Genomic DNA, 24,052 nt, shown 5'->3' on the forward strand with positions numbered 1-24,052 from the left:
TGTATTATGATGATTCAAGAGTCTAGAAGGAGTATTTTAATTTCTAACACCTTTGAAAGGTGTTAGCCTTTTTAATTTCAGATCTCTTCTGAACACAGGCTTCCTCATCAGACACCAAAACAAAATGCAGTTATCCAGACTACATAACAACTGAACACTTTTGCAAAAAATTTACTAACAAAGAAAGGTAAATGAAGGGGAAATCAGATTTTTGCTTATGTATAAAGAGATCACCTGCAGGTACTTCACAGTATTCAAACAGTGGTTGTAGACCACAGTCTCTCTTAGGGACTAGTAAAATGTTACACTTCTGAATAAATAATAAAGGTCATCTTCATGTTCCTGCATAGTGTTAAACTGTATGTCTGATTATTTTTTACCACTGTCTGTCTTTTTTTTACCACTGTAAGAAATGGATTTTGTCAGCATCTTCAATTTACAGAGAGTTCTGGATGTCCAGTCAATGGAACACACAGTTTATTTCAATTACTTCGCACTGATGGTATGGTTTGTGAGGCTTTCAGAGTTTCACTAGGGAAATTAAGTCTGGTTTTGCTGCATTTTAGTGGCCACAGATCAAGCTTCAGTTTGTACTCCACAAAGGCATTTGTCAGTACATCTCAATCAGCACCAGCAGAAACTGATATTTAAATTACTACTTTCAGCAACTATTTCCCACAGATAAACTTGATGTCCCACAGCAGAATACAAACTGCAAACATATTTTCACTACATTCTGGGAGTTGGTCTCCCAGATATTCACTACATTCTAAGTGGTCATGGAAGGTGCACTTGAAATGTTTACTGTGATATGAATGCACCTGATGCAGCCTCAGCTGTGCTGAGCTGGAGAAAAACACAGCTTTACTTGCATTTCTGGAAAAGACCAAACTTTAAAGCATCTAACACACTTGGACAATGAAACCCAGGCTAACCACTTCCACTGACTGAAAAACGTGTAGAGCCCACAGAGCTGCTTTGCACCAGTGTTTTCCTTCTCTCTCCCTCTTTCTTTCTTTCTCTAAATGCCCCATATGCAATACAGAAAAATATAAAATACAAAATAAAGTGGGAAATACAGACAGTTAATCGGGAATTTTCTCACTTTCAAGATGACAGACACTGATTCAATATAAAATTATTGCTCCACACATACTTTGAAATGTAACTTTTCAGGAATATCAGCAGTATAATGACTGCGAGGGAAACTTTCATCTGACAAACTCAAATTATAAATAGTAGGACTTTTGATTACTCTCCTTTTCTAAACCATTGAAGTCATTGATTAAGTTGTCTGAGGAAGCCACCAAGGTGTTGTTTCAAGCCTTCCAAGTTGTTTACCAAAAACAAGCCATTCCAAATAACAGCCTGAGCCCAGTTTCCTCGTGCTGCAAGACACAATCGTGTCTGGCTGTAACCTTGAACCTCTGCTGCTCTGCAGACTCCACACTGCATCCGATGCTCATTTGTCAGGGCATAAATAGACAACATGAAAAACAACAAACAAGTTGATTTTTACAGATTACTCTTTTACAGTCTACAGACAGACATCCTGTAAAATATTATACATACGCTGGAAAAATTTGAATGGAGGCTTCCTGACCTTCACTGTTTTCAAGTATTTAAAGAATCTGTAATTTGTACTAAATTATCTGACATCCTACATCAACAAATGTATCATACTGCCTGCTTCCTGTTGTTCTAGAATTTAAGCACTTATTTAAGCATGATTAAAAAAAACACCAAGTACAAAGTCTACTTGACAAGTTACTGTCTTCTATATTGCATGAAATCAGAGTATTACCACTTGCTTCTTCAGACTTTTGTAAAGAGTTATACACATAGATTCAGAAACTCAACTAATTGAATACATTATTATGCCAATATGCCATTCTTGAATTACTAGACACAAGAAAAAGCTTAATAGACAAAATAATCCATAACTTAGCCAGACTAATCCAGGAAATGGGTCAACAAAGCCTGAAAAGCCTTTCTGAAAGGCCACTGGAGACTGCATAGTACAAGTTCTGTGCCAGGCAGTGTCAAGCTCTAAAGATAACTAGGAAAAGAGTAGAGAAAAACAAAAACTCTTTTCATATTTATTTTTAGATGTGGTTGCATAACTCTGCTAATGACCAAAACACAAGCTTAACTAGTAAATAAGAGGCAGTAACTCTACTCAATACTCACATAGGTAACCCCTGCCAAATTGCATTGATTTGTCCACCCAAAAAATCACACAGCATCTCCAATCAACTACACAGAGTGAAACCCAAATGATTGCTATGTCACTCATCCCAGGTACAATTTGCATTTAGGAAAGCATGCAGGTCTGTTCCTACAGCAGGACTGCACACTCCATGATTAAATCACAGTCAAGCTTGCTCACAAATGGGGAGCAATCTGGCTGTGCCAGTAGAGAGCTTTGGGAGGGTTAATCTATCCTGCTTTTTGGCTGGGAAACAGAGACATGACTTAGATGAGTACCCCAAGACATGAACTTATTTGGGCTTTGTCAGACTCAGGAGGAAGACAAACAATCCCTACAGCATGGAGCCTTCAGCTGAGACTCCCTCAAAGAATGCAGCACTTCATGAATTCATCCCCAGTTCTGAGAACACAGAAGGAAGCACGGGTGTGACATGCACTACTGAAGCCAAGCTGCATTTCCAGAGATGCATTTTTGATTTGAGAACTCAGCTGAAGGCAATTCAGAATCTGAACCATGAATTCTGCACGTTCTTTGTAAGAAGGGTGGAATGAAGGCTTCCCTACAAATTGTCTAGGGAGGATGGGAAGAGGAAACAGGAGGATCTTAGAGAAAGATTCTGCTATAAACACCACTGAAGCCAACAGCTCATCAAAAGCTATCGAAGAGACTGTGAAAATGAGGAGATAAATATAAAAAAGATGTCTTCAGCTGATGGATAAATATTCCTACAGCTATCACTCCCCCAAAGTTCTGCAGTATCCACTCTGTTCTGTCCACACCGAGTCAAGCAGATGGTTGTTCTCCAAGCCCTAAATCACACAGGCACAAAGAAACAGGGATTAAGCCCAGCATATGATCCACTCAGGAAAACAGTCAGTCTGTCTGTCATTTGCATGTTGATATCACTCCATTATTGCCAATGTCCTTAAACCCCTCTGCAGACCTACTTAAAGAAGCAGCAAAAGCCCTTTGGCTTTCTTGAGCCTCTAAATACAACTCTGCCAATACACTGAGTGAACACAATCACTGATTTTTTTCAGAGACAATGATAAAGCTAAATACAATTTTTAATAGAAGATTTAGATAAGGTTGTCATCCCTGAAAAAGTGCAATACCATTTCTTATACGTATTTTAAAGCTTTACATACCCAAAGGGAGATTGATAAGCTCAAGATTAGTATAACTGTGTTAAGTGAATTTTCTTGACAGAGCAGAAAAGACATGGGAAGGTAAACCAGACCAATAACCCTTTCACATACAGAAAGTAGTCATGTGGCAGGGAGGTAAATGCCATTTTCATGCAGAAAGCTGAATTACACAAATATACAAACATAACCTGCATTACCAGTCAAAAGTTTGCTACTGATTTTAAGTCTGGCCCATATAAACAGGTTACGTTTGATGGCTGCCACAAAAAATAGATTTATTTAAGGGGAAGAATCAGATATAAGACCAGTATTTTTTTTCTGGAGGGAGGGTAGCAAGCACTATTTCTAAATATTGAACTGTTAGTTATTAAATTAAACCAGAAGGTTTTGTTCTCCTACTGTGTGTCTCTATATGCAGGCAGGTGTTAAGATTTGAGTAATACTCTATTCTGCTGAAATATGGTTTAACTCCTTGTCTGAATTCACATCTCATCTTCTGCTTAGTTATTTAGTTATTTGGAAAGGTAATTAAAACAGCATGCTATTTGTTCTGGATATTATTCCCATAAGTATCTACTATTCCAACCCTGAAAAAAATCATTAATAAAGATAAACAGTAATCCTAATTACTAGCAATCTGTGTATTAATTGCTAATTATGTGTATAATTACTAATATCAGGATACAGAATTTCTGTGCACCTGCACAGGTCCACACTGACAGAAACCCAATGAAATTCTGTAAAAGAATTTTGAGTGGACTGGGATAATGGATACACCCTAATGAATTGAAATACTGCTCAATTTTCATGAGCAGAGGTGGGAGAGTGCCATGTTTCTAGAAATTTTTACAGGTGAATTTCTTCCATTCATTGTTTAGAATTGCCCTTTCAAGAATGATGATTTCATTGTTTGAACCAAATGTTTTGTGAAACCTTCTTTTCCACATACATCAAAAGATAGATCATAAAAAAAAGTACACGCTACAAAAATTATTTATAGCAGTTTGATTAGCCAAAATTATCTCTTTTTATCTTGACAGCAAATCTAAAATTGAGATTTGAGAAATTATTTGCAACTGCTGATGTGTTTAACAAATCAAAAATAGAGCAGTTTACCATCCCTCCAAATTGATTCATAGATAGTGGAAGGTAAAGGAGGATTCTATTCAACCACTATCAGACATTTTAAAATCCAGAAGGAGCATTAAAATTTTTTGAGCAACGTGATTTGTTTTTAAGATTTCATCATTTGCCTGGATTCACTTAAAGCAGAAAAAAGTGTTCTTTAACAAAGCAATTCAGAGTGAGGGTAACACCAGTAGGATCCTTAGAAAGTAAAAATCTAAGAACGAGAAGAGCATTGTCTTTCTTGAACTGTACACAGGAAAAATGGTCAAGGATACACAAGGGACTGCAAACATACCTGTTTCCTGTCTCAGGACTACAAAGCCTTTCTCAAGGAACCTTACTACAGAAGCATTATATGAACACAACCAAATAAATGCAAAGCCAACAAGAACAGATGTGGCTGATCAGGATATTCTGTAAGAAAATCTTCAACCACTGTTGGTTGATATTCACGAAGCATAAAAGGACATATATTAAATTGAAGTAACTGTGAAATGGTGTAAATGTGAAAATTTTAAAAATCACTTTATTTTCTTGAAAGACCATGCTTGAATTCTCTTCAAAATATTTAGAAAACTTCAAAAATTCTTTTGTCAAATTCTCTGAGATTTTCCTGACCTCCTGAGACAGTGATACTTCAGCCCAAAATGCAACTAAAGAGTAAAACTTTAAATGAAAATTTACAAGACTGAATATAAAAAGGTAAAGGTCTATAGAAGGGTTTTTCTTTTCCTCTCACCACAGTTATTAACATTGAAGTTTGGAAATTGCAGTAAGGCAAGTTGTTATGATTTGACAAGCTTGCTTTGGAATAGTGAGAAAAGTTCTCACTGCACTTATACCAGCAAAAATAGATGGGAAAAGCAATCTGTTCCCAGTAGGATCCCTTTCATCACTTTCTATAAGCAGAGAAAAGGTTATTTTACATCTTTTTGAAATTTGTTTGCCTAATTATTAGATATTTGCTTTTTGGAGCTTACATTGTGGTCATCTCTGAAAAACAATAATTTGTTTACACTCCTCTGGGATGTGTTTTCTGAAGTCCTGCTGTAAATAGAAAAGAACTCTTTGCAAATCTCTCAAAACAAATTTTTACCTAATAGTTTAAATGAATGTCATTGAAATGTTATAGAGCAAACTGTACTGTATAATTTTTTTCTCTTATTTGAAATGTTTCCTTTTTTAAAAAAAGCTCATTAACTACAGCACTTCATCAAACACACAGCTTCAAGTTTATTTACTTTTGCCAGATAACTTTGTTTTCTCAGATTTATAATTTGCTTAAAATAAACTACTGCACAGTTTGTCTCATTAAAAGAGTAATACAAGTTCAGAGTGGATTTAAGTGAACATCTTATGTTGTATTTGCTGTGCTGAAAAACACTGCAGGAAATACTGGATATAAGAACTATAGTGCCTCCAATTCACTACAGACTCCTGCCAGCTGCCACCACAGCAGCAGCATCTCAGGGGGCACTGACCAAAGAGGGTATCCACAGATGTCAAACAACCAGAAACAGAGCAGGATGTACTGAAGGAATAGTTTGGCATAACCTGGTTGAAATCTGCCCTGATGGCTCCCTCTGACAGGGATGCTGCTGCTGCTTTCCTTACACTAAAACTCACAAGAGGAGCGAGTTCAAGCTGGCAGAGGGATGGGTCTGCTCTCACTGCAGCACTTGGCCATCAGGCTGATTGAACTACAGCATCAGACAGATGTGGTTCTCCCTCCTTCCACCCTCCAAACATTTTCTGTTAACTTGGTGAGATAAAACTGCTCAGCACAGCTGAGTCAAGCACCAGTTTAGCAAAGCAGATAGGGCAGCACTGTGCAACTGGAAGTGGACATTCCAGACAGGATCATCTGCTTGGCAGTTTGTGCTGCTGGGAAAATGAAGCCTCAGTGACTGTCCATACATAAAGTGCCTTTACTGGGAAGTGCAGAAGAGTCCCTGTATAAAACTCACTATGACAATGTCCCTTTATTTCTAACAGCATTGAAAAGAACACTTTCCTTTTGTTCTGCTCTTGCAGCAGCAAGGCCCCATTAGCAGTAAATGCCACATCAAATCCTTTCATAATCTATTTGTTCTTTGATGAACTACACAAATCTACTTGGAAAGCTCAAATGGTAAATTCTCTTTGGCTGGGTTATGGAGCTAATTGCAGCTCACCAGCCAGTGGGATTTAAGCTGAAACTAGAGCATAAGCCAACAGCAACCACTCATGTGATGCCAGGTCCCATAGGCTGGAGAGTATACAATTTCTTAACATCAAACACTGATTAGAAGTGTATATACTTCAATAAAATAGTCCTCATTTAATTGCACATGCTGCTAAAAACCAACAAAAATTATGTAGGATACACAATGTTTCTTGGAAAGGAAAGAAATTGAGTGAGTTGGGTGAGCAGTTTGTAAACAACGTGACACAGTCAAAAAAAGTTCCGGTTCATATCCACTGAACTCTCATAACAAAGATAAGATGTGGAAAGGGCACCACACTGATCCTTACTGCATCTCCCTGTTATAGGTATTAATGCACTGAAAATGCCTGCATTTGGACTCTTCATCTGCTCTGCAGATTAAATCTCTCATTGCTTTGCTGCCCTACATAATGAAATATTAAAATGTTCTTGCTGTATGTCAAAGACACCAGGATTTTCTTAGTCAACAAGTATAAGCCAGCTCACGTGCTGACTGTGCAGTGACCCTTTCATAATGTCTCCCAGCCATCCAAATGCACATATATATTCATCAGGAATGTCTTTTCCCATTTATACAGTAATTTGGTATTGTCATCTGTTGGCATAAAATACATTACATGAGAAGCTGAACATTTTATCTCCCCTAAACCAGAATTAAAATAATGAGAAGTTATTTTATTACAGAAAACATTACTCAAAGTGTCAACAAACCGAAGTCAAAAGCAAAAATTCTGGGTATTTTAATATATCCTGGATTTAGAAATATGGGACTGAAGGGTCTATAAACAGTGAAAGAGTCCAGCCTTTTCCCATCAGGCTATATCAGACAGTCCCAAATAAATCAAGCTTCATCTTAAATGTACTGATAATGCTTTGCACTATTATTCCCAACAGAAGGTGCTTCAGGATGTTTCTCATCCTAGTTAGAAATTATCTTTTACCTTCCAACCTCAAATAACTCATGATCTTTTTGTATGAGACTGTCCTTGGTGCTCACCTGTTCCTGTCACTTGTGACTTCTCCCTGAACAATACTGATGTAAAAAGCAGCAAATGGTAAATACATATGCTCTATGATATAGAATAAACTAAAAAGAGTCCAGTAGAAAACCCAAGCACTTCTCAAAAAGTGGCCTCTAGTAGCCAGTAAGAGCTGTAACATGACCAACAATTTAAATACTCATTTCAGACTCCACCTTACTTTGGGATTTATGTTTTCTAAAGGAAACTACACTTTTTAAGCAGTAGGGTTATTTTTACTTCCATTCAGAATAAAAATGTAAAGTATAGCATGTCCTACAAGTATTGTGAGTTTACAAATTAGCTACCACAAAAATAAACTAATTTGAGGCACACAATAATTCAGTTTTTCTCCTTTTGATTTGACAGGTATTTTTCAATTATCACAGGTTACACTGTTTATGTTACTCTATAGCCTGGACACTTTCACTGTTTATAGCTCCAGTAGTTCACATCATAATTTCTGAAGCAGGGTGTTGGGAAGCAATAAAACATTGGAAACTTAGTTAACAGATGAAGCCAGTTTCAGTGCAGAATGCAGAAATCAGTGTTCATATTTTAAGACCATGAAAATAATACAATTTTAAAATCTCATTGAATCAAATTATACTAGGAAGTTGTGGTCCATGATTTCATCTCTTGTAGTACTTATAAAGCTTGATATTTAGCATCAGAGGGAACAAAACTTACTGTGAAGAGCTAATACCAAAGTATCAGCTCAGGACTTTTTGAAAGTAAGCACTGAAAATTGAAGAACCAGCAGTTGCCAGGGACCAGCACCTCTAGAACAGAAGGCAGAGTGTGGAGCAAGGAGGGCAAGGGGCAGTGCCCTGACCAGAGAAGATGAGCTGGGTAGGTGCGGTGACAGTCAGCCACAAGTTGGAACAGCCACACAAGGGCACAGAGATGAGTCAGGGCGCCAGGCTGGCACGGCCAGCTCAGCCACAGTGACCACAAGGCAAGTCCAGGCCATGAGCAAGAGCCAAGAGCGAGGCAGGTGATCAGCCCCTGGGTGAGGATGCACTGCCTGGCACAAGGATCATGGCTTGGGCAGGCTCTGGGGGCACAGGCTGAGCTTAGGGTCAGCACCCAAGCAAACAGACCAAGGAGCCCCTCCTTTTTCCATGCTCCACACAGCTCTTGCCTCTGTGCAGCTGTGCCCAGCAGTGCTGGGGGTGCCCAGGCCAGGACATCGCTTCCAAAGGAAATCCCACTTGTAAGAACCAAGGACAGAGCCTGCTCAACTCTCAGCCTATGCACAGACTTCCTCTGAGAGCAGAACATCTGCTGCATGATCCTGGCACAACTACAAAGCCATCCTAAAATGTGGTTTTCACCAGTTAACCAAAGCTGTAAAGTGCAAGCCTGTCAGTTCAAAATCCCTTGGCACATACAAATATCAAAACAGAGCTGGAGCAGCACATCTCAATTAAAAAATAATTTAAATAATGCTGCTGCAATTAAGATCTTATCCAAACAAATTTTTAACACAAAATAATTACAGTGTATTCATTATATTAAAAAAATCCTAAACCTCCGTTCTTCATTAATTTCTAGAAAATCTGAAAAATTAAAAAATACAGCATTTATTTTACTTCTGTACATGTGAATACACAACTCCAACAAATTCTGAACAGGTATGACAGTTAAAATATGATTCCACCATAATGTTTGGACTGCATTTATGACCATGCAACAGTAACAGGGTTTGGCTCCATGACTGTTTAAACCAACAAAAATCATCTCTACATCTCTATCAGTGTCACTCCATGGAAACATGGAAAATAATTCACTTCTCTTTGCTTGCTTGTTGTTGTTTAATTATTTAATTTTAAGAAGCTCTCAGAGAAGTATCTGTTCTGATGCAAAAGAAAGGCAAGAACATGCAAGCAGGGCAAAAGGACAGAGAACACTCCAAACTTCTCAGTGTTGAAATTCAGAATTGAATATTCACATTAAGAAAATACATCAATGTTAGAGTGGAGCATTTTAAAGTGCTTGTACTGAAGTACTTCCCTGCTTAGCAACTTTGTCTTCACCACAAACATCTACCCTAGTATTTATATTTTGTGCAACTGTAATAATCTTTAGAAGTTTCATCAATCAATCACTATCGAGATCTGGAATTACAGATATTTAATGACACTGCAGTTTTCAACTATACTACATTATTTTTAAGAGTTCTTTTTTAGAGGTTTCACATACTGTCTAATGGTACACACACAGTTACTAATTAAAAATATTTTAAGACACATACAAAAGCTGAAGGATAATGATGTTTAACACTTTCAGTTACATCAGTTTGGACAAATCAAAGACAAGCTTGTTAAGCAACCTGGCTCCACCTACCATGACCACTCATGTTCGTGTCATTCCACCTATTTAATCTCTATTCTACATAGCCCTGCATTCCAAAGCAGCCTTACCTTGTGTCTTCACCCAGAAGATTCAAAACAGAATTTACTGAAGTGTCATTTTCACCACTTAAGAAATTACTTTTTAACACAAAGTCAGTATGATTTTACTGAAAATACTTGAGTGGTGAATTTAAGATACGAGGAGGAAAACCAGCACAGGCAAACAAAACAGAATAGGAGAAACAAGGACATAGGAAAACAGACCTGATGTGAGACTAAAGAAGGAAAGGAAGGAAAACTCTTTTGCCTTTAATTAAGTATTTGAATAGGAGAGAGAAATTCTTCAGGAAAGTAAATTTTCATAATCATTCTGCTCAGTTTAGCAGTGTGATTCATCCTATCAGTCTTTGAAATGTGCAAAAATCAAAAGCGCTGGCTAAACCTTAGGTTTTTGTTTTGCTCCTTAGGTCACTAATTTTGTGCCCTGGCTTCTTTTGAAGCAAACAAAAAGCTTCCTCTTGGGAGATGGAGGTGCATGTCTCAGATTCAAAGGACTGAATACATCACTGCTGAATACCCATATGGAGAAGGCAAGAAGGATTGGAGTCTGAAGAGAAGAGTTTAAGGCAGAAACTTAGGAATGTACAGTTAATGCAGTAAGACAGGAGAGAAATATAACCTAAATATAACCTAAATCTTCTTTGAGCCTGAAGAAAGCTACTGCATCTTGGAGCTTCTATAGATATCTGCCATCTTATTAACGGACAAGAAGAAATAGAAGAGCACTGAAAGTCTTCTTGTTACCACACATAATTTTTAGAAGTATCTTTATGATTCCTGTTTTTCCACCTAATCCTTTGTTGATTAAATAATTTCTAGTGATCCAGCTACAGGCCTGGTTTTTGTCACACTATTCCCATATATTAGACTTTTTAAAATTTAAAAAAAAAAAAAAAAAAAAAGGTATGATTTAAAAAGTCAAACACTGCTGTTCCTCATTACTAAGCTTAAAACCTTTGGGGATATTTTTCCCAACTGCAGTTTAACGCCTATGCACAAATAAGGTCTGTTTCCAGATATGCTTGCACTTGGTAATACAGGGAGGGTCATCTCCTGACACAGTGTTATCCTGCCAAGCAGAAAAAGCATGATGAGGTTACTATTGCACAATACTTCTCAAAATAAATTTTGAAATTACTTTTGTATCTATTCATAGTGATACATCTTGTCTTGCTGCCCACCTTCCTCCAAGAAAGTGCTATTTTTAAAAAGGTGATTTATGCAGTTCACAAATATTTTTCTCGCTACTCTTCAATTTTCTATTAATAATTGAGATAGAATGAAGTGACATGTACCAGCAGAGAAATAACTGAATGTGCCATTATTTGATGGTCTGGTCAGTATTTGTGTCCTGAACACGAGACTGGATGGGATAACAGCTGCCACTAAAGAACTGAACAGCAGCAGAAAGCTTTAGCCCAGGTTGTAGAGACAAATACACATTAAGCAACCAGGAAAGAAAAACAGAGCAAGTGTGAACATTGTTCCAAGAAGCACAACAACTTGTGACAAGTTCAGCTGTGATGTCCAGCAGAAAGAATTAGGCCTTATCTTAGGAAAATAAACTTTCTCAAAGGGATGAGCCAGTAGGTCCTACCACACTCTTCTGGATTGACTGTCTTTAACTCTTCATAAAACTACATGAAAGGTGAGAATAAGTGAGAATTTACTTCAAACAGCCTGTTCATATTCCCTGGTCCTCCTTTTACAGTTAACAACCATTGCAAACAGGCACGTGTGGCTGTATTAACAACTCTTTTTTTCAATAAATCCAAACAGAAACTTGGAATTAGAAAGCCTTGGCATTAGGAACATGATGAGAGCCCACCACTTACATGGAAATGGAATTTTGTGCTGTTCTGGAAAGTAAGGTACACTATGAAAGCACAAATATTTTCTAATTTGTGTCCTTTGAGACACAAGGTAATTCTACCATTTGTGCTGTAGCCCCAGACACTTAGACATATCACCTTGCAACTGAGGCACATATGGGAAAAAAACCTAAACAATGCCCTGCCCCCAAAACACAAAGAAATAAAAAAAATCAGTGGTCAGAAATAGGAGTTGGGAAAAGCAGCCTTTTACCAAGTGTTCTAGTACTTGCTTTTAAAAAATCTACCTGTCAACTTATTTGCACATTCCTTAAATATTACCAAGCCATTTCCAGGCAACCATGCCACCCTTGCCACACCAAAAACTAGGGAGATACAAAAAGAGGGCCTACACAAAGCTATTCCTGACAGTTCTTACAGTCCTGGAGAAGAGAAAGTTCTGCTACAATAGAAGAGAAGGAAGACAACTCTTCTTTTAGAAGAGCTGGCATGATCCCCTTCAGGGAAACAGCATCTAAGCCTGTGAGCTTCTTGTGGCAGGATTTGCCAAGCTTTATAATCATGCACTTTCTTCAGGCCAGTTGAAGCATCACTAACTAGAAAAGTGAGCAGTGAGTTTTCATTCCTTATCTCCCTTCCTCTCCCCCTCCTTCTGCTGCTCTTCCTATCCTTATGTGCACTGGGACTGGAAAGTGCATCTGGTAAACACGCGCTTACTGACTCATGCTTCTTCCAAGGCATGAAGAGCAAGAAAGGCGGAACCTGAAACATTTTACTGGAAATCAGGAGAAGAAAATAAAGCAGAAGAGCAGTAAAATCACACAAATCAGACACCAAGAAGGCTAATGGACTATGGGAAAAGAAGGGTGAGATGGTAGGCAAAGAGTAAATTGGGGGTATAGATATTGGAAAGTGAAAGGGAGTTAGTAAGGAGCGGCACAAACTCAAAATATAAAGGTAAAGGATTTTTGACTACTAGCACAACAATCTAGTCCTGGTACAACTCCAAACTCTTCAGTACTCTGCTGCAGTAGATTTAGGAATTTACATGACATCCATCTGTATATATTAACCCTCTAATATCATGTGGTTAACAATATTAAATTAGACCATATGTGTTTGAAAGAAATGTTAAATTCTCGTATGAAAGTTTTATTATTCCTTTCTATACACAACGAGAGGAATTTTAAAAACTTGCCCTGCAAAATATGCTCTTAGTAAGACAAGAGAAAAAGATGGTCCTCAGTTTTCTCTTGCATATATTTATATTCCCACTCCATGGCTTCCCTCTAGAAACCTGATGCATACAATGACTTTTCAGACTTGTCCTCATTGTTTTCCTCAGCCTGATCCTGTGACACTCCAATCCCAATTTGCCACACCATAGCCAGGTGCCAGAAGACAGGGTAATTACCTAAGAACTAACTGCAAGCCTCACTTGCTTTGACATTTTCTGAACTGGGCATTTACAGCAACCTTCACTAGAACAGATTAAAAAAACTGTCTCTAATTAGTTATGATATATACACACACTATATTTACAGAACAAACATACCACACTACATGGTGTAACCTGCTGTACTTATGGTACCTCACACCACATTTCATGTCTTCAGAAAAGGGGAAAAATTGTTAGGCCTGTCCATATTCAAAACATTGTCTGCAATCTGATCAGAGCAATCATAATGAATCTTGGCACAATAAGCAAAGTAAAACCTCAGGACTGTGATGAAGTAGCACCTATATACCATGTTAGCCACAATTTTTCTTTTATTTAAACTGCTATTAAAAAAAATTAAATGTTTTGGAATAATATTATTTTTGGAAGAATACAATTAAATCATCCTAGAAGGAGATGGCACTGAGGCTCATCAGATCTGATGCTGCTTTTTGTGATACAAGCTTAGTGTTCTTCACTATTGTTTTTCTGGTTTCCATCCATTCTTACTGTCTGAGTAAAAAAATGGATGACAACACATATCCTGAGGCCATTTGGTTGCTTGAGAGTAAAACTGAGGTTCACAGTTTCATTAATTGTGCCCTTATCCGTGGTTGCTATAAGTTTATGGTTCAAAGTCACTTCACAAACCAGAGAAATGAAGACTAAAAGTGTTGGGATTTAATGGCAGACAAGATCAGTACTGAGGTACCCAGGTAAGAGTGATGCAATGTTGTAACTGTAATAAACAAGCAAACACTTGATGAGGATTGTGTTAGAGCATCTTCTCAAAAGACTGGGACTACAGATAACAACAGAACTATATGAACTTTTTGGTCACACCAGCTTTATTGCAAACCTCCCTGGTTTTCTTTGGAGTTTGTACAGTATCCAAGGGGAGTGCAGCAGGGAATTTTTTACATTCATGTTTTTGTGATTACATAGGGGCCATGCTCACTTCTGCCCCCAGTAACTTACAGATACCACATGGTGGGTTTGGACTAGATGACCTTTAAAGGTTCCTTCCAACCCAAACAATTCCATGATTCCCTAATACTGGAGATAACTTACCACAGACAGGCTGCACAAAAGCTTCTCTGAATGTCTGATTAGGGGGTAAAAGCACAGTTAGTCATTCTTTCATTCGAAAGAAATTTATATTTACCATGCAGCTTTCTTGGCACATGATTAGAATTGAATTAGAACAGAAAATACCTCATTTTATAATTTAGAAAAGTAATTTTTTTTTCAAAGTAGACCTAGACATACCCAGTTGCTGAAAGAGAAGAGCCACACTGGTGCCTGTAACAGGAAGGCTGTCGTGTAGAGGAGTCTGTATCAGCTGTCGGTCTCCAGCTCCCAAAGAAAACAATTTCTGTAGAAAGAATTTTTAAAATTGAATTTATATAGAATGAAGAAGCTGTCATCATACAGATAAGTGATTCATACTGCAAAAATTATTTATTTTGTGTACAGAAATTTAAAGTCAAATAGAGACCTGAAATTTAATTTGGGGACAGTGTGGTATGTCTCCATGAATTTACAGCATGATAGTATCTCCCTTGCATTTACACTGACTTAGTTAAACAGTTATGGTTTTGAAGGCAGTTAATAAAGCATTTCTATCAACACAATAAAAAAACCTCTCAGGAAAAAAGATGTTTAAAATCCATTTGAATTAGAAAAACGTTCAGCATTACTGAGTTTCTTTACTATTTACCCTCCTCATGTGTGCATTAAGTGCATTAAGCATGAACACATTTGTGACATGTGGGTACTGAAGAGAACACTTCTGCTATTCCTGTGCTCCTGCTCTGCACATTGAAGCAGAATTACAACTTCAGTCACCTTCCCAGCACAAGAACATACCTCCCTGGAGGGAGGTAGGAAAAGGGAGTGAAAGGAGTGCATTTGAGTATCACATCCCAAGCAGCACTGCAGTTGCAAAATACCCTTGCTTTCCTGTGAGCAAATCCACATGGCATTCAAGCAGTGAGTGATGCCAAGCAGCTCCCTCTAACCAGACTCCCATGGGCTGGGGGGCATTCCTGGGGGGTAAATCTTCCCCCTGTATGGCAGCAAAGGTGGGCAGTGTAGGAAGGCAGCCAGCTCTGGCTGCTGCACAGCAGGTATCTAAAACCAAAAATCTCCCCAGAACACCCAAAGCAGTCCCTGAGCTGCACAGAGATGCTCTGCCCCAGCAGCTCAGGTCAGTAACCCATTTCACAGCTGGCTGTCTCTGGAAATAAATGCCACAAGAGTATTCCCACTGTAAGGTTATAATTCACCAGAATTCACCTTCAGCCCTGGAAACATAAGGCTCAAGAAAGGAGAAACACTTAATCTCTGATTTAAATGACAGTTTGACAGCAGCAAACTTAAGTTTTATTTGAAGTGAGAAAGCAGAAGGAAGAACAACCAGAGGAGCATGACATGTCCTTGCCCTTCTAGCAGAGCAAACAGCCACTGAGAAAAGCTGCATTTATGGACAGAGGAAAGAAAAAGAGAGGATAGAAGCAGAGCCAGAAGTTCAAGTGGATCACCAAAACCAAAAATATGAGGCTCAAATACCACTGGAAAAGAGGGATTCTGATGAGGAGATAAAATCTGATTACTCCCCTTGAAAACCAAAAGCCTAGGGCAGAAAAAACAGAGAAGTGGTGGCCTGGAGAGCAGCAAGGCAGAGCCTGAGTGAGCTGTCAGGACATTCTGACACTTTCTGTACTGACAGAAGTTCCACAGCAGTCAGGGCTGCTGGAAAAGCCAGCACAGAAAAGTCTGGGAAAACCAAAACAGAATTAGGGAATTGCAGGATTTCAAGAGGGTTGAAAATCCATAGGTTGGGTGGGAAGCTGTGTGTGTAATTGTAATTTAATTTGTAATTTAAAATGTTGCCATCTGCAATGCAGTTTTCTGCTATGTCTCATAATAAGGATCAGAATTTCCCATCAATAAAGTAAAAACCAAACACAGAAGACTCAACTGGCTTATCAAAACCCCACAAATGTAGAGGAATAATTTATAAAAAGTAAATCAAGAAGCAAACCTGACTTTCTGCTCACAGAAAGCACAAGTGGAAAGCAGAAAGAAGTCTATCTGTTATAAAACTTTAATTTTTGAATGCATGGGTTATTTGCAATATTTAATTCCTCCGAGGAAATAACATTTTAGTTACTTTATAGTATTTAAAAAACAAATTATGAAAATGGACACTTAAATGAGTTATCAAAGAAATGACCAGTGGAATCCTGAGCTCCATCAAGGAAAAAAAAATGCATAAATGAACTGATATGAAGGCTATGTTAGAAAATGGCAAAGAAAAAAAAAGTCTTTAAAAAAATTTCTGTAGCAAGCAAAAATATTCCTGAACACTTTATTATTTAAAAACTAAACTTATCCAAACTGCTTAATTTGTTAATGTGCCCTGTAAAAGCCAACTCAGTGACAAAATTAACCCTTTGACCTTATCCTGGAATGGAATTTTTGCTGTCTTTAGAAGACAGGCCACAGGGAAAGCACTCACAGGCCACAGGGAAAGCACTCAGCTGAACTATGATCTTTTTTCCTTCAAAAATATCTCAAGAATTTATTTTTTGTTTTCTTCATAAATTCAATTAACTGGAAAAATACCCTTTCCCCCCCTACCCCCTATTTACCTGAGACCCTCCAGAAGCAGGGACAAGGCATGAGCACAGATTTGCAATGAGAGTCTCCAGTGACACATTCAGGCTGTCCACATACACGGTGTAGATCAACCCAAGGCAAGCCTAGAAAGGTTGACAAAATACATCAGACTGCAATACAGGGAAGGAAGATGACAAATTATTCAATGACCTATGTATATAATATTTCAAAAAAATAATTTCTTAATAGTTACTAGTGCAGTGAAGTACTCTCCAACCAAAGTAATTTGCCACAGAGGCAATAATTGATTTTTAAAAATTAGCTTGGCTACTTACAAGGGATGTATGTTCTTTTTAAAGGAAATTCTAGGTATAAATCTTTTGCTTTGTTTGTTATATAAGAAGTGGTTTAGTATAAGTTACTGTTTAAAATGATAAAAACCAACACAGTTTCATCTGAGCTTTCAACTATAATGGACTTAAACCTGACTGGTTTTCAGGGTAGAACACTGATTAATCAATGAGTTTCTGAGGCTCATTTTAAGACCAGTACCAATCACTAACAATTCCATATGTTATTTAATTTACATGCTTTATTTTATCATATCAATGTAAATATATTTTATATTAATAGTATATTAACATTTCAGCATATTGTATTAATGGATCCAATTCTGATTGAGAAATCACAGATACAGCTTCAGCATTTTTACCAATAATTTAACCCAGATCAACATGATATTCTAAGAAGCCTTAGGACAAAAGGAAATAACAGTTCCACAGAATCTTTTGCCTTTTAACTGCTATAAATTTATCAAATCAGCAAATATTTTAGTAATTCTCTTCTTAGAAATAATTCCAACAGTAACTTCTCATATCACACATAGTTAAACAGTGAAACTCTGTGCTGTGGGCTGTTGTAAAATATGAATGCTAAGGAAGTAAACTAATTACAGAAAAACCCCATACAACCAACACCTCTGGTTCAGGATGTCATTTAACAATTATTCACACTGAATTAGGAAAGCATTTTGTAGAATTATTTCTACAGTCTGTCCTATTCCTCCACACTTTGCTTTGCATTTAATATGGGCCACTATGAGAGACAAAATAAAGGGATATGAGGAACTTCTAATCTCACAATCATCCATAATGTCTAAAGACAACTGCTGAATGATTTCCTCCCTTGATCTGTAAACTGAACTTTATTTGTTTCTGTTAATATGTATTAGCTTAGGAGAAATTTAAGTTTTTCATTTATCTCAGATAAATCATATTTCACCAGCTGAAAGTAATCCTAGGTTGTAAATCTCTGCCATGCATCTTAATTTGGTCTGGAAGAGGCTTGGATATTTTGCTTTACATATGGAGGACAGCTAGATTTTCACTGTTAATTTGCCATTACCTAGTTAGTCAAATATTGTCTGGTTTTGTCCTAATAACTTCTTTAATTAGGGAGTACACTGAGTCCAAAAAAATCACCACTCCTTCTGTGTAGTTTAACCTACAGGGGCTATTTACTGTCACACATGTTGAATTTTATCTAGTTTATCTAAACATACTTTTGCTTTTAAAATCCCAAATCAATCTTGAGTGAGATATTTCAAATCAAAAGTACTGTCATTGTTACTCATTTAAAACCAGATTTTCCTGTTGATAGACTGTAAATAGCAATTCTTTACCCTGAAAATTTCTGGATAATCAAGTCTGGACACCAACACCAGACTTTTAGGAGCAAACACTTCTGCAGGCTGAATTAAACCAGACTCCTCTTCACCTTCAATTTCCTTCGTTCCCTTGAAAACAGAAACACTTCAATTAATAAGCAGGAAGAAAACTCAAACCAAAATGTTAGAATTTTTACCAGAAGTCAACATTTCTCAGAGCTTCAGTAAAGCACTGTATTATTTTTGAAACTGGCAGCAAAACCAAGTAACAGGAGCACACTCCAATGGTTGCCTGAAATCCCTAAAGTTTCTAAATGTAATTCAGTTTATTAAACTCACACTTGGAAGTTACACACCAATATACCTGAAATACAGTTCTCTTAAGGCAGCAGTTTAATAGGACACTGTTTCACATTAAATACTCCCTGATGCACATTTTAGATAGAGAAGGGGATCACAGAACAGGATCCTTCCACATCCAAGTGTCAGCTGATTTACAATCTCTCCAAACACACAGATCATGCATTCACAAAAGAGTGTTTGGTTGTCCTCCTCCTCTTAGCAGAATCCAATTTCTTCCAGAATTCCCATTAACATTGGAATTATCTGTAATGTCATCTCCAGCCTGACCTACTGAATTTGGAATTTAAAGAAATTTCTTCACAGAAAACTAATTCCGATTACTCAAAAAAAATTCCTCACACTTAGGAAGCACTAAGGTTACAAAAGAAAAGAGAACAGCACAGTCCAGATAAACTTGCAGTTGTTCATGATATTGTGCAAGTGGTTATGACCTTCTTGCCAGAACTTATTCAATCACAAATAGTTTATTATTATTCATAACCAAAGCTGAAGATGTCACTAAATATTTTCATTTCTAAAATTCCATACATTCTTTGACAAATTAAGTTTTCAGATGACAGAATGTCCTTGCTTTCCAATTTCTGCATGTAATTGTCTCCAACCCCACACCACCCATCACATTTCTTTTATTTGTTCCTCTGACCAAGCATTCTTCCAAGCAAAAATCATTGTATTATCTTAATTAGGAACACGAGAAAAAATTATGTCCATTTTCATATGACAACATGAAATATCTGCCTTCTATTTCTGTCACATTACTACTCATCATTTCAGTTTCTTTTAAAAAATTCCAACATTTCTCCTAAATGGACAAAATCTGATAAAAATGCTCTTAAATGCCAGGAATGTTGAGAGTTCATGAGCTTTATTTCACAACCTCAATTCAGAATGTACACTTTCTTTAGGCAAATACTAACCCACAATTCAGTTTTCAAGTTAAAATTATGTAAAAAGAGAGTGAGTACTCTGGTTTTAATCAGAATAGCTTGGTTAATACAGTATAACACTTTCATACCAGTTGGTATGAAATAAAAATAAATAAAAACCAAAATAAATAAATAACAAACCAAAATAAAACCAGTTGATTCAACAACACATATGGACAAACACTTGGTTTTCCACATCAAATTTTACCTAAATGTCAAGCAATGCATTCACATTGGATATGCTTAGTGGAGTTTGCACCTCATTTCTAAGATAAAATTGTGATTCACAAAGAGAAACACAACAACTCAACAGTCACACATCCCACACAGGCTCATTAATTTTCATCCATTTTAATGCTGGCAGGGAGAGCTTTTACAGGAATTATAGTTCCTTCCCTCTGCCCCCCAAAATCCCCAAATGTTTTAATTATCAGCAAAAGTTTACTCTATCAACCATTCTAAAGAGAAAGTATGAGTTCTAGGCATCAAGACAACAGTTTCTGGATATCTGACAAATTGTGGATTCTGAGGTTCAGAAAAATGAAGTTAAAACACATTCCACATTCTTAAAGGCAAGGGAACATGGAAGTTCCTCCATCTCCACATGGTTCTAAGATAATGAAACCTCAGGCAGGAGGAGTTTTCCATACAAGACCTTTCTAACAAAATCCACACAACTTCAGATCAAGTCTTGAATTAATTCACAATTAGATTTAAAGCTTTTGGGGCACAACAGCAGCACAATACTGACTGATACAGCATTTACACTCTTAAACCACTCTCTCCTACTTCATAAAAGATTTACAGAAAAATGCAATGTGACTGCTGTGTTTCTTCCCCAGCTCAACATTCTGACAGGCACATTATTAGGAGTCACTAGACTAAGTAGATAATCATTTCAAACACATGACTTTTAACCTACTTTTCAAACAAAGTATTAACAGCATAAGCATTCTCTACCAATACTAATTACAAAGCAGTAAAGCCACAAATGTGATTCTATTTACACTTCTGGTCAGACACACACACATTTCATCTTTCTTTAGCCCTTTTCCTATCTAAAGAAAAAATATTCTTTAATAAATAATAACAAAATGAGTTTGTTATGTTGGGGGTTTTTTACAATAACTTTTTATTTTACATACGCATCATACATTTTACAACTAAGAATAAATGAATGGTATGGAAAGCCTTGCTAAGGATACACAGATTGAAAGATGAATTTAAATTACAGAATCACAGAGTCACAGAATCATTTAGGATGGAAAACATCTCTGAGATTACTGAAAACAACCTAGGATGAACACCACCCTTAACAATCCATTTAGTTTAACAGGTGATGAACATCTAAAATCTAGTCCAGAAATACCTATGCCTTGAGAAAGCAAATGAATATTTTTTTCTTTTTTAACATCCAATTAATAAAGTCCTGAAAAAGACTTTTCCACAGGCTACAGAATAGGTAACTGAGACTGATCTAACTGCATCAAAGAACTGCATGACCTGTGGTTTTACATGATTTCACCATGCTTAAAATATTTGGTCCCTTGTACTTAGACATGACCCAGAATCCTTTTTTCTTCTGCATCTTGACTTGGTTTCTAAAGTTATAAGGAGATTACAATGCAGAGATCTGCAAACTATGTCTGACTTATGTACCTAGAGCAGTTTCCCAAAAAAATTTCCTGGATGAAAACGTACATGCAACATCAAAGTATTGAATGTTAGCATTTATGTCACATAAGATCAAAAAAAAAAAAGTATAGGAAAAAATAAGATAACCAATTTTAAAATAAGAAAAAAATATTAAAATTAAAATACAATTAAACAAGAAATTATTTTTTGCATAGGTAGAACATGGTTGAGGACATAAGTTTGAACAGAAAAATCTTACCTGGTTTTAGAGCAGAGGGTTTGATTCATTTACTTGCTCTCTCTTTTCTCCCCCCTCTCTTTTTCTGCATTAATAATATTTGATAAACTCAGAAAATGGTGAAACTTCTTTTGAAGGTCATAGGATGCATTTTCATTTTGCTCAACTTGGTTGCTATAGCTATAAAGTGGTGTCTTAAGGGACTGGTCAAAAAATGTGTGTGTGTTCAGTACAGTTAAAGCACACCAATACACATATTTAAACTCAAATGTCTTCATGAATTTAACAAATGTTCACACCCACATCCACAGTAAAACATATGCAGATATATATACACACACACAACTCCCAGAATGACACAACAATCAGTTTCACAGGTTCTTAGAAAAATGAGAGTACAGAACTAGAAAGTGCACATCTTGCAACTGTTGGCCTTTCTTCTTGCATAGGAGAAGTAGTCACTGGACATATTTGTGACCTCAAGTGATGGGGTAAATTAAAATATACAATAACCAACCAATTGAACTAACAGCATCACTCCACAGTTTATGAACTTGCTCAATAAAAGCAGCTGAATTAACAAATGCATTAAACCAGCTTTGACCCCTGACTGATAACTAACAGTTTAGAAAAATTAACTGTGATCACCACTGTTCATCATCACTCTGCTATTTATTTGTTTCCTTGTTTTCTGAAAACAATTTGTTCCTCAGGTTAGCCAAGGGATGTACATGGCATCAAGCCCAAACTGGACAAACTGAGTTTTATTATTCAAACATTTATAATGAGGTAACTGACAACTGCAGTCACCAGTAGATCAGGCATGATGTCCCAGATCCTAGAAAAAGGTTTAATACCTTCTCCATTATTGTAGTTAAAATTGAATACCTGTGGGGTTTATACACATTAAGTAAGGTATTGCTTTGTTTAATCAGTGTCCTTTTGCTCTAAAAATCCCTCTACATCCATAAAAAAGTCTAAAGCTGAGCACAGTTTGCAGCATTTTATCAAACAAAGAGATAAGAATTTGAAAGCTTGGTATTAGAATAAAAAGTATTAAACAAAGGGTAAAAATGAAAATAAAATATTGCATATTTTCCTCAAATAAATGGGAGTTCATCAAGAGCAAAATACTTTTTTAACAGTGAAATGTATATTAAATAAATTAAACATAACAAATATTAAATAACTGCAACATGCATGTAACAAGGAAATAGGTACCTGTAGCCATGAATTATTTTCAATTCTTGTACATTTATGTCTAAGTTAAAACATTTGTGGGTTACATGATCTCTGATAAAGGTTGACCTTCCACTCCCAGTTTTCCATCGAGTGGCAATGGACTGGGAAACATCTCTGTGCTTCCCACTCACCTCCATGGAACTGCACTTCTTGGAAGTCACATCTGGCTGACACTGGATGTGTTTCAATGTTGCATGGGGTAAATCAGGACAATGCCAGACCTTGTCATGCAAGTCTCAATTTCTGCTTAAAAGGTTATGTTCAAACTTCTAGAAGGAAAAGGTGACTGATTTTGTGCTACTTCAGTGAAAAACTGCAACTCATTTAAAGGCAACAGATGTGGCAGCCAAAAAAAAATAAAGCTTTAAAAAATAACTTTACTCATATTAACCTTATCTTCTTTTATTAAACAGAGATATGAATTGCCATGATCTAGCCTTCAAACTGTGAGGTTTCCTCTTGAACTTTTATAACCCTAATCTTGCCACAATAATCGCATTGTTTTAAGATGTCAGCTCTGCTTCTAAATATTGACATTTAACTTAAAGATAACCATCTAGCCAAAATCAACATTAGGAACCAAAATAATTTATGAAATATCAAAAGGACCTACCAATATGGTACCAAAAATTCTCCCTGCTACTGAGTGCAGCATTATCATTTGCTCCATCAACATGCAACACATGAATCATAGCCACCATTTATTCCAGAATCTGGAAGGCCAGGTCTGATTCATGTTGAGCAGAGAAAAATTAGGCTTATCCTCATGTCAGAGGGAGGAAAATCAATTTAAACTGAGGTACTAAGAGAAAAGTTAGAAAACACAAGGCCTTAGATGGAGCTGTGCTGCTCTGAGGGTGGAAGCTGGCAGGTATTATTTGAAACTCAAAGGAAATCCAATGTGAGCAGAAAGGGAAGTTAGAGTTCTGCTTTAATAATTCGTTCACCCTTCGAAAGA

The 24,052-nt window shown here is 36.8% G+C and overlaps 1 protein-coding gene across 6 annotated transcripts in view; it reads right to left on the reverse strand.

Annotated features, from left to right (window-relative positions):
- SBF2 (SET binding factor 2) overlaps window positions 1-24,052 on the reverse strand; it is a 234,905-nt gene that overhangs the window by 105,491 nt on the left and 105,362 nt on the right. For all 6 annotated transcript variants that reach the window (XM_033062209.2, XM_033062207.2, XM_033062210.2 and 3 more), the window contains exons 4-6: window positions 18,706-18,819; window positions 17,057-17,167; window positions 14,670-14,775 (exon numbers count right to left, since the gene is read on the reverse strand). In XM_033062209.2, coding sequence (XP_032918100.1) covers window positions 14,670-14,775; window positions 17,057-17,167; window positions 18,706-18,819 — 331 coding nt within the window. The remainder of the gene's footprint in view (window positions 1-14,669; window positions 14,776-17,056; window positions 17,168-18,705; window positions 18,820-24,052) is intronic.

This window comes from Catharus ustulatus, chromosome 6 (assembly GCF_009819885.2).
Source record: "Catharus ustulatus isolate bCatUst1 chromosome 6, bCatUst1.pri.v2, whole genome shotgun sequence".
NCBI lineage: Eukaryota > Metazoa > Chordata > Aves > Passeriformes > Turdidae > Catharus > Catharus ustulatus.